At 43.8% G+C, this 12,700-nt stretch overlaps 1 protein-coding gene across 3 annotated transcripts in view; it reads left to right on the plus strand.

Annotated features, from left to right (window-relative positions):
* The window catches only part of SSH2 (slingshot protein phosphatase 2), a 148,812-nt gene that overhangs the window by 128,860 nt on the left and 7,252 nt on the right, over window positions 1–12,700 (plus strand). For all 3 annotated transcript variants that reach the window (XM_072138348.1, XM_072138350.1, XM_072138349.1), the window contains 9 exons: window positions 574–695; window positions 4,578–4,646; window positions 5,065–5,130; window positions 5,217–5,411; window positions 6,268–6,361; window positions 7,002–7,130; window positions 10,513–10,559; window positions 10,988–11,134; window positions 11,692–11,892. In XM_072138348.1, the coding sequence (XP_071994449.1) occupies window positions 574–695; window positions 4,578–4,646; window positions 5,065–5,130; window positions 5,217–5,411; window positions 6,268–6,361; window positions 7,002–7,130; window positions 10,513–10,559; window positions 10,988–11,134; window positions 11,692–11,892 (1,070 nt within the window). The remainder of the gene's footprint in view (window positions 1–573; window positions 696–4,577; window positions 4,647–5,064; window positions 5,131–5,216; window positions 5,412–6,267; window positions 6,362–7,001; window positions 7,131–10,512; window positions 10,560–10,987; window positions 11,135–11,691; window positions 11,893–12,700) is intronic.

Consider the following 12,700-nt stretch of genomic DNA (forward strand, 5'->3'; position numbering starts at 1 on the left):
AAGTGTGTCCTGCTGTGCTCTACTTCATGCACCCGCTCCACCAAAAGATGGTTGGCACTGCCCGCTCACACAGGATGGGTGCAGATAGTGGAGCACACTGAGGACCAGGACAATATAAGGAAGGCAGCCATGGAAAGTGGTGGATGTTGGCATACATTACTTTTAATGGAAGGATTTTAACAATTTGCTGCCCCCTACCTCCACCCCCCACCCACCACCACCTTTTCTGCCGCATGAAAAAAAAAAATCTCCTTTAATTATAGATGTAAAAGATGAGTGCTCCTCCACCAAGCTTCAGTGACGCCAGGACTTGTTAGTTCCTCTTGGCAGTACTTTTCGTGTGGTGTAACAGTGTGTACAGCGGCCGGGGGCGGCGTCTCCTTGTGTGACGTTAGAAGGATATTCGCCTCTTGTGAGACGCTTTCTGCTTCAGTACACTGCTGGCCTGACCATTGTATGTACTCGGCACATTAGGTCTCCAGTTGTCAGTCGAGGTTTACTCACTATGTTGTCACTTTTTGATATTGCGAGTAATAACTTCATATGGTTTTTTTTTTTGTTTGTTTGTTTTAGGCCGTAAAATTAGAAAGCACCTACCAGAACCGGACGCGTTACATGGTTGTCGTATCGACAAACGGGAGGCAGGACACGGAGGAGAGCATTGTCCTGGGGATGGATTTTCCATGCAATGACAGGTAAGGCAACAATAAACACATGTTTCCACATTGATGGTGGCTGCAAGAACTTTCCATTATTGGATATCCCTTCTTTATATTTGACTGAACCAGAAGTGGTCATGATTGACCACCATTTCAGCGATCAAAGATGTATCACCTCTCATGTGGACAGATAAATGTTTATCATGGGCTGTATTGGTGGTTATTCAGGGGCCCCCATATTGATAGCCTATGCTAAAAGGGGTTTACCAGATTTGCGTGTTATCCCCTATCCACATAGTTAGGGGATAACAATCTGATGATGAGGGTCCATTTGGTGAGACCCTCCATTGGCCATGACAACGGCAACCCAGCAATTCAGAGAAGTAGGGTCCTGCTCTCACGAATTGATGTAGTATGTGTCCTGCAGCTTCATTTAATAGTATAGGAGCATGGGGAAATTGCTGAGCTCAAGTATCTCCAAAATTGCAATTCACTGTCTATGTGAGTGCCGGAGATACCACAGCGCTGTGCTCTGCAATTCCTGACACTTCCATACTAATTAATGCAGTGACAGTATGTATTTGCGACCTGCTGCTCTACACATTGGTGAGAAGAGCACCCCCATTGTTTGGATTGCTAGGGGTCCTGTTTTCGTGATTAGTGGGGGTCTCGGCAGTCAGACCTCCACCGATCAGCATGATATTCCCTATCCTGTGTATAAGGGATAACATACAAACTTGGTAAAACCCCTTTCAGATTAATTACGCTATCAATATCAGATTGATATCAGAGTTTTCTGCTATGTAAGGGGGGCCCAGAAGATGGTTCTGCCTTTAGGTCAGTCTTGGTCTTAGGTCCTACATGCTGTCTGATTGCAAACACCAGTGCAGGGGTTATAGGTAGGTAGTCAGACCGTGGTGAACATAGCATGTGCCTCTGGGCCCTTATTATTGTCCATTAGTCATATATCCCGACTTGTCAGGATGGCACCATGTACTTTCCCCTGTGACACCACCCAGATTTCACACTTAAAGACTGTGTTTTCTCTCCCCTCTGCTCTTGATTTTTCCTTTTGACTTCCCGTTTTCTCTGGCAGCTGGAATCTCTGTACCTTTCATCCATTTTTCCAGCCAGCAGCTAGTGGGAAAGCAGGGAAGTGCTATGCCAAGAATCTCAAGTGTAATGTTATTCATAGCCTTGTAGTCCGGTTACTATGGAAAATATTTCGCTGCTTGTTTTGAAACCCCGCCGGCACATGGTGTAATATCAGCTCCCCTCCTCTTCTCTGACACCAGAGCCGCATGTGAGGTTTAGTCACCAATGGATTCTCGGTGGGGATCGATCATTTTTATTTCCTTGTGTCTTTCTCCTCTTGTGTACAAAAAGCTGTAAAACCAGGGATCTTGTGTGTAGAGGGAGACTTAACAATGTATCAGAGACTGATAATAACTTTTTGGCTCTTTTTGTTATGTTTTCATAAACTGTTTGGAAAGTAAAATATGGAAGCATTTTTCTGTTGAAAAATAAGTAGGATTCAAAAATGGCGCAAAATACAAAAAAAAGTGTCTGTATGTTATAATATCCCTTATCCACAAGATGGGAAGCTAATCAATGGGGGTCTATTCTCTCTAATAGGTGTAGCGGCAGGAATATGCACCCTGCTGCTCCATTCGGTAGTACAGTGGTGTCACAGTCCCGTTCCCAGCAGCAGTTCCAGCACGTGTCCTGCTGCTCTATTCAGTTGTAATGGAATGTCTGAAATTGCACATCACAGCGCTCGGTTACTTCCTGCACTCCCTTAAAGAGGGAATGGGTGTGCTGGGTTACACCAGAGCATTGTACTTAGTATTCCTGCACTCCTATGCTGTTGAATGGACATATGGACGAGCATGCTCCCCCGCCGCTAAAGTAGTACGTTTTGTGTTGGGGGTCCTGTTTTCACTAAGGGTGTAGCGATATTTTGAGCATGTATCCTGCTACTCCAGTTTAAGGGAATTTCTTTAATTGCACAGTGCTCGGCTTTCTCAAGCACTTCCAAAGAACGTGAATGGAAGTGGTGGAGAGCGTGGAGTGCTGTGCTCTGCCTTTTGCAGTACTCCCATACTATTGACTGGACAGAATGGCGCATGTTTGTTAGTGAGAAGCCACACTTGCTGTAGGTCCTGTTCTTATGATTGGTTTGAGCAGTGATACTTTCGCAGATATTTTTCCTCTTGGACGCCATGACCATGACCATGCACGGAAAAACATAGGACATGTCCTATCTGCTACAGTGCCGGACGGTCGCTTCTTTATGGAGAAAGGAAGGGGTGAGCAGCGCTCCTCTCCTGTGCATCAGTTCCATAGAGATGACCGGTTTAGTCCGGCCATGCGCGACTGGCTGCTTCGGCCATCTTGGTGGTGTGACGGGGGTACATTGGGCCTTTAGACCCCTACAAATTGCATTGACATAAACTTTACTGGCAAATAATTTTCTAAATATTAACTATAGTAAAGAAGTCCCATGAAATAATTAATTCCTTACATATTTTCTTGGAACTGGATATTTGAAGACTTGGTATCTCCACGATCTTGAAAAAAAAATTTTCTGGATTTTTTGCATGCTTTCTGTGTAGTGTATGTCCCACGACCCAGGCTGGACCAGCTGTGCTGCACCTGTATCCAGTTCTTCAGGTCGCCGCTGTCCACAACTTGTCAGGCGTTGAGTTGCTGGTGAAACAATAGACCTGTTCGGCCAGTTACCAGTTCTAAAGTTTTTTTAAAAAAAAAAACACTTTCTGGTTTTGTATGATGGCTGATAAGTGGTGAACACCTCCAAGCAGTGATGGTCTTCAGAGTTGAGTCCATCCTGAAGAAGTGCAGGAGGCACAAGTCTTTGCCTTCACCTTGGCATGTTCCTTTGAAGCTTGTGCCTAAATATAGGGGACACCTTGGGCTTTGTAGCCTAAAGGATGTCCATTATGTGCGCTGACAGTTTTGGAGCGGAGAACTGCTTATAGAAGCCAAGCTGTTTTTAGATCGACAGGTCAGGTTTCGTTGGGCTTACAAGCCTCAATATTTATGACAAGTTTCTGGGTAGGTTGCTAGGTTTCCTTAATCAGTTCTCACTAAAAATATCCCTCGCGCCATGAGATGCCTTGTTTTTTTTAAATTTTTTTCCATGGACTCATCACATTCACAGAACACGCGACTCAAGTAAATGACTTCTTCAGGACATCAAGACACGCGTCGCTATGAAAGCTGGAGACCAGCGAGGGTTTATTAAATCTGTGTAGACAGCCCAGTGACCTGTAAACTATAAATGATAGGCCGCCACGGCAAGAGGTGTAGCGGGCGTCTTCTGTAGTCATCCTGACATGTCATTAGGGACAACAGAAAGCGGCGATGCGTGATGTACGAGAGGAATATGGTGCATTTCACATTAGCCCTCCTAAACGACAAAAACCTTAAAGGGAACCAGATTTTACCCCATTAAACTACTAACCCCACTTCAGGGTGTGGATAATCTCATCTGTTTCCATATATTATATAAAATCTCAAGTCATGTGATGGAAATCTGAGTGGAGTCATATTTTTCCTGAAATGAGTCCCATTTTGGAGGCTGCAGGGGGTATGGTTATTCAGATGTCTTTATCTTCAGTTCTGTAGTATCTGGAAACATGGTTTGGTGTCATATTAAAGATAAGAATCTCTTCTTTCAGATTGCATTTGGTTCTGTGAGCTACTTCTGCCTGCATCTCTAGTTCTGAATGCATAGTTGGAAATGGGAGCTGCAGATATAGAGCCAATTCAGTCTATTTTAACTGCCTGTGTATATTTTTTCATATGTCTTATGGATCATCTGTATAGTACGTCTGCTATTGATGAGTTCTCGATGTGTACAGTATGTAACCAGTTTGTTTTGTTTTTGTATTTTAGTAGTTCTTGCACCATGGGCCTAGTTCTTCCTTTGTGGAGTGACACCCTTATACACCTGGATGGAGATGGGTAAGTTTTTATGTTGCAGTTATTGCCTAAAAGGCCTCCAAATACTCATAGGAAACACCCTAATTATACATACCGGTGGCTGTGTGCCACAAACAATGGGTTTGTGGTCAGTTTTTGCAGTATTTGCCTGAAACCTCCCATCATTGATCCCAATTACTTGTCTATAGTGATAGCTGGTTGTTTAGTTTTGCTGTAGACTCCAGAAAAATACGTGATAATGTAAATCGGAGCCGTTGTCTAGACCTAGATAGACCGGGAACTATACAGTAAATGTAAACACATGTTCCTGCATTTGTCCTTTTTATTCAGGAATGTATTTGATGTCCATATGAATTGTCTGTATTAGCAGCAAGTCTCTTCCTTATTATTACCTCCTATCGCTTGTAAATTTCATAGAATTGTTTCCACTCTTTTTTAGGGGGTTCAGCGTATCTACAGATAACAGGATTCACATATTTAAACCAGTGTCTGTTCAAGCCATGTGGTAAGTCCCGTAACAAGTCCCTATTTATGTCACTTATATTAATAACATTTGCATTAAAAGCTCCCTGAAACTTTGTTGTTTTGCAGGTCTGCTCTGCAAAGCTTGCACAAAGCCTGCGAGGTAGCCCGTGCCAACAATTACTACCCCGGCAGCCTTTTCTTAACATGGGTTAGTTACTATGAGAGTCACATCAACTCTGACCAGACGTCGGTCAACGAATGGAACGCTATGCAGGATGTCCAGTCCCACCGCTCCGATTCACCCGTCCTCTTCACCGATGTGTAAGTGTCGACGTGCAGCACACATTGTCACCTGTAGAGGGCATCGCCTTCATTGTGCATTTTTATTATGGATACAAAAATCAGTAGGAGAAATTGGTATAAAATAGATCCTCTATGACTCAGATGTTCTCTATCTCTGATAACCTGGCTGCAGGGTGCCCTTGTATACCTCCGTGATCGCAGCGGCTAGTTACTAAGCTTGGCATTGCTCTACATAAGTCAGCTAAGGCCTGTGATTAGCTGCAGCCATGACATGGGTAATGTTATATACATATTATATAATTATAGGAGATTTTGGTGTTTTATACCATTCTCCTCCCTTTGACCAAACTTTGTATCTCTGAATACTCCTAATATAGATGTAGCCTAATCTCTAGGATGTCATACGATCTGTGTCTATATGTGCTATTTTTCATGAATATTCTTGAGCTGGTGTTTCCATTGTAACGAGCATAACAACATGTCGTGTAAATAATAATAATAGGTGAGACGCATTGTACCATGCTGACGTCAATAAATCGCCGCTTATAGTGGGCACTTCATCAAGAGGACTTGTTTTATCCTCTGTAGAGATGTACCGCAGCGATGATTAGTTGAGCTATTTTTGCTGCGGGCGATAAGGCTTCAGGAATCAAGGTTAATGGAATGCAAGTGGCGATTAAGTACTTTACAGAACCATAAATGGACTGATACTCAACAGATCCTGGATAGGTGGGGGAGACATGAGCCATCGTGTAGCAGCCATGAGAACATCACTGACGGATAGGACATAGGGAATGTTCACCTCCTAGGACTCCGGCACCTGTTCCCCTGATAACATGTAGAAAATTAAGTGCTGTCCCTTTCCTTCTTACAGACCGACAGAGCGAGAACGCACAGAACGTTTGATAAAAATTAAATTAAGAGAAATCATGATGCAGAGGGACCTTGAAAACATCACATCCAAACAGGTGAGGAAATATTACAGTCAACAGATTTTGGTTTTCTCACCATGGAAAGGTGTCCATAAGCTTTCGTGCCACTTCAGTCGACAGCGCTCTCACTCATGATAAGGTGATTGGTGAGGGTCTGACTGCTGGACCCTGATCATAATAACGAGTCCTCAGCAACCCAGAGAACAGGGATCCTATTCTGTCTTATGGGTAGAGCAAGAGGATAAGCATCTGCCCTGTCGTCCCATCAAGTACTATTGTAGTGTCGCCAATCTCAGGCATGGCCATTCACTGTCTATATGAGTACCTGAGATAGCTGAACATTGTGCTCCACAACTTCCCCTCATTCCCGTACTAAAGAATAGAGCAGCTGGACACACGCGGCTTCACCCCTTAGTGAGAACGGGACTCCTATATCTCCGAATTGCTGGGAGTCCCATTCTTATGATCCGTGCTTCCCAGCAGTTGATCCCTCACCAATCACCTTGTTATCTCCTATCCTATATATAAACCCTACATTGTTGCAGCCACTTTTAATATAACTACCCATTTGGCTGCGTTTTATCTTTGTCTGGTGACGGTTTTGACAGCCGTGTTAAAGGTTTATCCATCACCTGTTTCTATACTAATTTATTCAATATATGTTCCTGCTTTGCAGATTCGGACGGAGCTGGAGATGCAGATGGTGTGTAACCTGAGAGAATTCAAAGAGTTCATTGACAATGAAATGATTGTCATCCTGGGACAGATGGATAGCCCCACCGAAATCTTTGACCATGTGTATCTGGTAAGGGCACCTTTCTGTTATCTCTTTAAGAGTCCCGGCCACATACATCTTGAGACTCCTCGCTGAGCCCTGTGCTTCCTCTTCTTGGTGTATGTCCGGGCACAGAGCTCAGCAATGTACGTCACTAATTTGTGCAATGCTGACCTCAAGTCTTTCCTATGAATTGTGTAAACTTAATTCACAAATTCTATGCACTTCCTTTAATTGCGGTTGACAAAATATACACATTATCTGCTTATTTTGTTTCCTATGAGGAAGTGGTTGTATGTGTAAGATCAATTTGCTGCATCTTGACACAACACCTTTTCTGTCAATTGGGTTTCTACATTCAAAAGCATCCTCAAAGGGGTTGTCCTAAGTATACAAGTTATCCTCTATACACAGGATTGATGATAAATAGCTGATCGATGAGGGTCAGACTGATGGGATCTCCACTGAATATGAGAAGAGGACCCCCACCATTAGTGTTCACTAATTGATGTAGTGACAGGACTCCATCTCCAGTACTTGCAAAGACAGTGAATGGAGCAGAATCGCACATCATTCTGCTGCTCCATCAATTGGCGAGAACGGGGTCCCTGTTCTTCGGATGGCGGGGTCCCATTATTGTGATCGCTGGGGGTCTCAGCAGTCAAACCCTCTCTGATTAGCTTGTTATACCCTATCCTTTGGCTAGGGGATACGTTGGTTTCATTAATCATTAGTTTCTGAATTCCTCCAAAGTCCAGATCTAAGTAAGGAAGCGGCTTTCCCCTTATGCAAGCTCCCTCCCATCTGCATCATATTACTGTATTAGGCCGCATTTACACGACCGTATGGGAGCAAGCTTGCGCCTGTACATCCGCCCCCATAGTGTACCGCTCCTTACACGGGTAACAGATTGGACATGTCCTTTCTTTCCCCATGTTTGCGGCACCGTGCGCTGTGCATTTCTATGGAGAGGGGAGGGGGTCATCTCTCCTCCTCTCCATCGCTACGGCCCGGCGGGCATATGTTCGTGTAAATTCGGCCTTATACAGTATAACATGTAGATGAGTAAATACAATCATTTTGGTTTTCCCGCATGGCTCAGTTACCGCCACTGGAGGCAGAGGACATTGCTGTTCTTGCTTATCTTTCTTTTGAAAAAATAGATCCCTGTGGCTTATTTTATCACTTCAGAGAGCAGGAACCGGCAATAGCGTTTTAGAAGGGGGTGTGAGGTTAATGCAGGATGACCGGCAGTCTCCCTGGGGAGGTAAAACTATTTACACTGCAAGGACACTGATCTCCAGCCCTGGTAACAGGAGGATAGTGAACTGCGCAGGGATCAGCAGGCTTTGTTGTGCAAGGAAGACTATCTTCAAAGCCGGGTCTATTGGGGGTATGAAAGATTCTTGGCAACAACCCGTATTCCCTGTAGAGAGAATGCATCCCAAATCTTTCCAGGGACTATTGCCAACATATGAACAGTACCCCGGGGAAGGAACGCTGGTGAAACAAAAATGAGCGGAAGTCCTGACATCAGCAAATATGCAATGACTGTACATAAGATTATAATGCAAGGCCGGATACAGGTGACGACTGGTATGTGGGGGCAGCTCTATTCTTCTTGCCAGTTGTCGGAGATAGGTGACCGCTGTGCTCAGCAATTTCCAACACTCCCATGATATTGACACATGCTCAAACTGCCAATCCACCCACTAGTGAGAACGAGACCCCCATTCCCCATGCTCGATGGCGGACCCAGCAGTGGAACCTTCAGCAATCACCTTGTTACCCCCATATCCAACTACCTCAGTTTGTACAAGCCCTTTAACCTGCTGCTGATCACAGTGGTTCTTGCTGGATGATATATAATATTACACTGCATAAAGTTGAAAATTGTGCCAGGATTTTGGCACATTTTCCACCATACCCCTTTCATCACACAAGGCGGAGGAGGTCGTCTAAAACACAATGGCCATGAAACTTGGTAAAACTTTTTATAAATTGCCAATAAAGATGTCCACAAGTATTTATTTTATCCTCCTGTCATCTATACATTGTGCAGCTGCATACACTGGCAATGTCACCTCTAATAGTAATAGATCTGGTAGTATATAAATACCACCTTAGTGTCTTGTAGTGTGTACAAGTATTTCCAGGGTGTGTACAGACTCTAATATTATCATGAGGCCTCCACTAATGCGGCGGGGGAGCTGAATTTTGATGCAGATAATGATCTGTGTACAGCGCCATCATATTCCATAGCACTATACAAGTCATAGGGGATGTACACAATGTAATATTACATTGTCATATGGAACAATAGGAGTGGGGGGTCCTGGCCACAAGAGCTTACAGTCTATGATAATGTATAAAGCTATAGCCAATATTAAACGCATGCTCTCGAATACTAGACCAGACTCCATCTCCCATGTACCCAGATATGACATAAAGGTCAGTGAAAGTCCAGCATGTGCTTTACATTATTGTCCTAGCTGACCCCATGGCCTCCTGGAAGTCTTCCATCATATCAAGGGGATCAGGGACTGGACCTTTTCATGGCATGTATTGACTTTGTGATGTTCTAGAGGGAAGTTTATGGAATTTGTAAGACACGTTCGGTTGTATGGAATAAAGTAAAAGCTTTAGATGCACAAACTATACAAGAATATGTTCACACTGTGTTGATGGCTTGTACCCTGAGCATGCAGCATAAACAAGGTGTTGATGGCTTTATCACGTTGAAGACATTACATTCAGCCGGATGCAGATGCTTTGGACAACAATGGACAAAGCAAGTGCAGATAAGATATACTAGCCGCCTCCAGCCTTGTCCGGGGATCCTGCCAGAAATTTAACGTCGTTGTGTCCTGAAAGTCCCAATTTATTTTTCAATGTAGTGCCCCTTTAAGTGTGGGGCTACTGCCTGTATGGCACCAGGATGCAGCTGCGTTCAGCCTTTTGTCCCTCCGTGGTCCCCGGGGCAGAACCTCCTGCGAGTTCAGTGAAAACGTGACCCTGAGTGGAGGATGTACCTGGTCTGACAGGTTCCTCTCCCTGGGAAGGGCTTTTCAGATGGGTCCAATTACAGTATAGATGGTGAAGTCATTTGTTTGCCTTATGGTAAGTTTCTGTATGTTGTTCCTGCTGAGTGGAACAGATACGGACTTTAAAGGTTAACCCTTTCACTGTGGGGCTCCTCTATCCTTCACCGTTGTGTCCTGTGCAGTGTAAATAAATGGCAGGCGATTTTCTTTATTTTACCTTAGGGGGTTTGGCCGATGTTTTGCTATAATAGTTAGCAGTACAATTTGATGAATTCTTGCAAACTAATTGGAGTGAGATCATCGGAGAGCTTTAAGTCATTACTAAGTAGAAGATGTAAGAGTAATCAAGATTGTGTTTATTTTTACAGGGCTCAGAGTGGAACGCCTCAAATCTGGAAGATCTGCAAAATAGAGGGTAAGGAGAAGTACATGCCTCCATGTATACTGCTAAATATGTGCAGGTATAGAAGGGGAAACTAACGTGTTTCGTGTTCAGTGGGCTTCCCAGTTTATCACAGGGCAACCCCGTTAATTGATTGAATATCGTACCCGGCCCCCTCTCTTTGGCCCTGCGCCCCGGCCCTCTCTCCTCGACCCTGTGAGATAACCTTTATGCAGTTCAGATTATCAGGTTAAAATAACACATAAGGGAAAGGTGGGCCGTGTGAAAAAATAGATGTCTTATGGAGAGGGGAGGGGGTGCATCATTAACCTTTAACCCTTGACCACCTGGTATCATATTACTCGCACTACAATGTCTGCTCCAGCATTTGGTGCAAAATGTGTTTCTGTGTTTAGAAGGTCAGAACATGAATGACTTGGTTACCTCTTCTCTTTCCCCAGGGTCAGATACATCTTGAACGTCACACGGGAGATTGACAACTTCTTTCCTGGAGTTTTTGAATATCATAATATCCGAGTATATGACGAGGAAGGCACAGACCTGCTGGCCTATTGGAATGATACTTACAAATTCATCTCTAAAGCAAAGTGAGTACAGAGTCTATGTAGTAGCGTAAATTCTATATCCCCCGGAGACCCCCAGTGATTGCAAGACCTGGGGCTCTTAAGTCCATATAGGAATATAGGGACAATACATATCCATTCAGCCTGCACATTATTCATTTCTGTTGGACATACTTCCTCCATCAATGAAAGAATGAACGCTTCTCCAGATTTGGAGAGCAGCTTCCCATGTGTAAAAGGCGTCTTTGACATCCAGTTCTCTCTGATCTGTATCACCTAACTGATTATTATTAGTATTATTCAGAGAGGATGTTTTTGCAGGAAGTTTTTCCGTGTCATGTTGTCCCGAAACGGGAGATGCGGCTCTCGTGTTAATGTTGACAAAACACCAACAGATGTACCATCACTGATTTCTAAACATCCAAACACGTGCCCGAGTGTTGCGTTATAATGAATCTGCTGCCATCCATGCCCGGAGGTCTGCACACTTACATGACAAAGTGATGCCCTCTAGTGGTGGAACATGGCAGAAGAACATTGTACAGTGTAATAATATCCCTTTGTTATATCTTTCTTTGTAGAAAACATGGAGCTAAATGTCTTGTGCACTGTAAAATGGGGGTCAGCCGCTCCGCTTCCACTGTGATCGCTTATGCTATGAAGGAGTACGGCTGGAACCTGGATAGAGCCTTCGATTATGTAAAGGAGAGGCGAACAGTTACCAAACCGAACCCCAGTTTCATGAAACAACTTGAGGAATATCAGGGCATTCTATTAGCAAGGTGAGTCTCCTATTCATGTATTTATTGTGGATTAGTGAAATATGGATGCAAATAAGTAATGGAGGAGAAACTGGTGATATCAGATGCTGTCCGCCTGCAATTCCCATATATGTACACACAGGGCAGTTGTGCTGCAGTTTTATACCAAAAAAGTTCTGCCTATCCACAGGATGGTGGATAACATGGGTAACTTGCTGATTGGTGAGAGTCCCCTGATCACCATTATACTTATAGGAAATTATTACCCGTGTAAATTCAAAGCAGCCTTATTCACACATTGCAGGTTTTTGCAGAGTGGGTCTTTTTGTACAACAATTTGGGGGGAAAAAAACCTCCTATAATACAATACAAGCAGATTTGCTGCTGATTTTGTTGCAGATTCATAGCAATATTTGCTATGGAAAAGTTGGCTAACTTTTCTTTGAATAAGCAGCTTGTACACATTTCAGATGAAATCTTACTCCATGAGTAAATATATAAAGTTATCGTCCGCCATATATTTCCATGTAAACTTGTACAGCTGAGATCACCGTGTACTTGTCTCCTTCCTGGAAAGGTTTGGTCGGTCGTGCAGTGACGGACACAACAGGTGCCCATGGCTATTACTCATATGATGCCTCTTTGCATTTCGTGTTGACTTGTCACGATGCGGAGAGCTATGTACACAATCTTCTGCCAGAATCTACTTTTCAGACACATTTGTACCTTTCATTATGAAGTCAGTTGACAGCCTAACAATAGCAAGAGCCACATCCCTGCCAACTCTCTGTAATGGCTCGTCAGCTGCTGCTTTACCATGGGTGGATGA

Source organism: Engystomops pustulosus, chromosome 2 (assembly GCF_040894005.1).
Source record: "Engystomops pustulosus chromosome 2, aEngPut4.maternal, whole genome shotgun sequence".
In the NCBI taxonomy this organism is placed as follows: domain Eukaryota; kingdom Metazoa; phylum Chordata; class Amphibia; order Anura; family Leptodactylidae; genus Engystomops; species Engystomops pustulosus.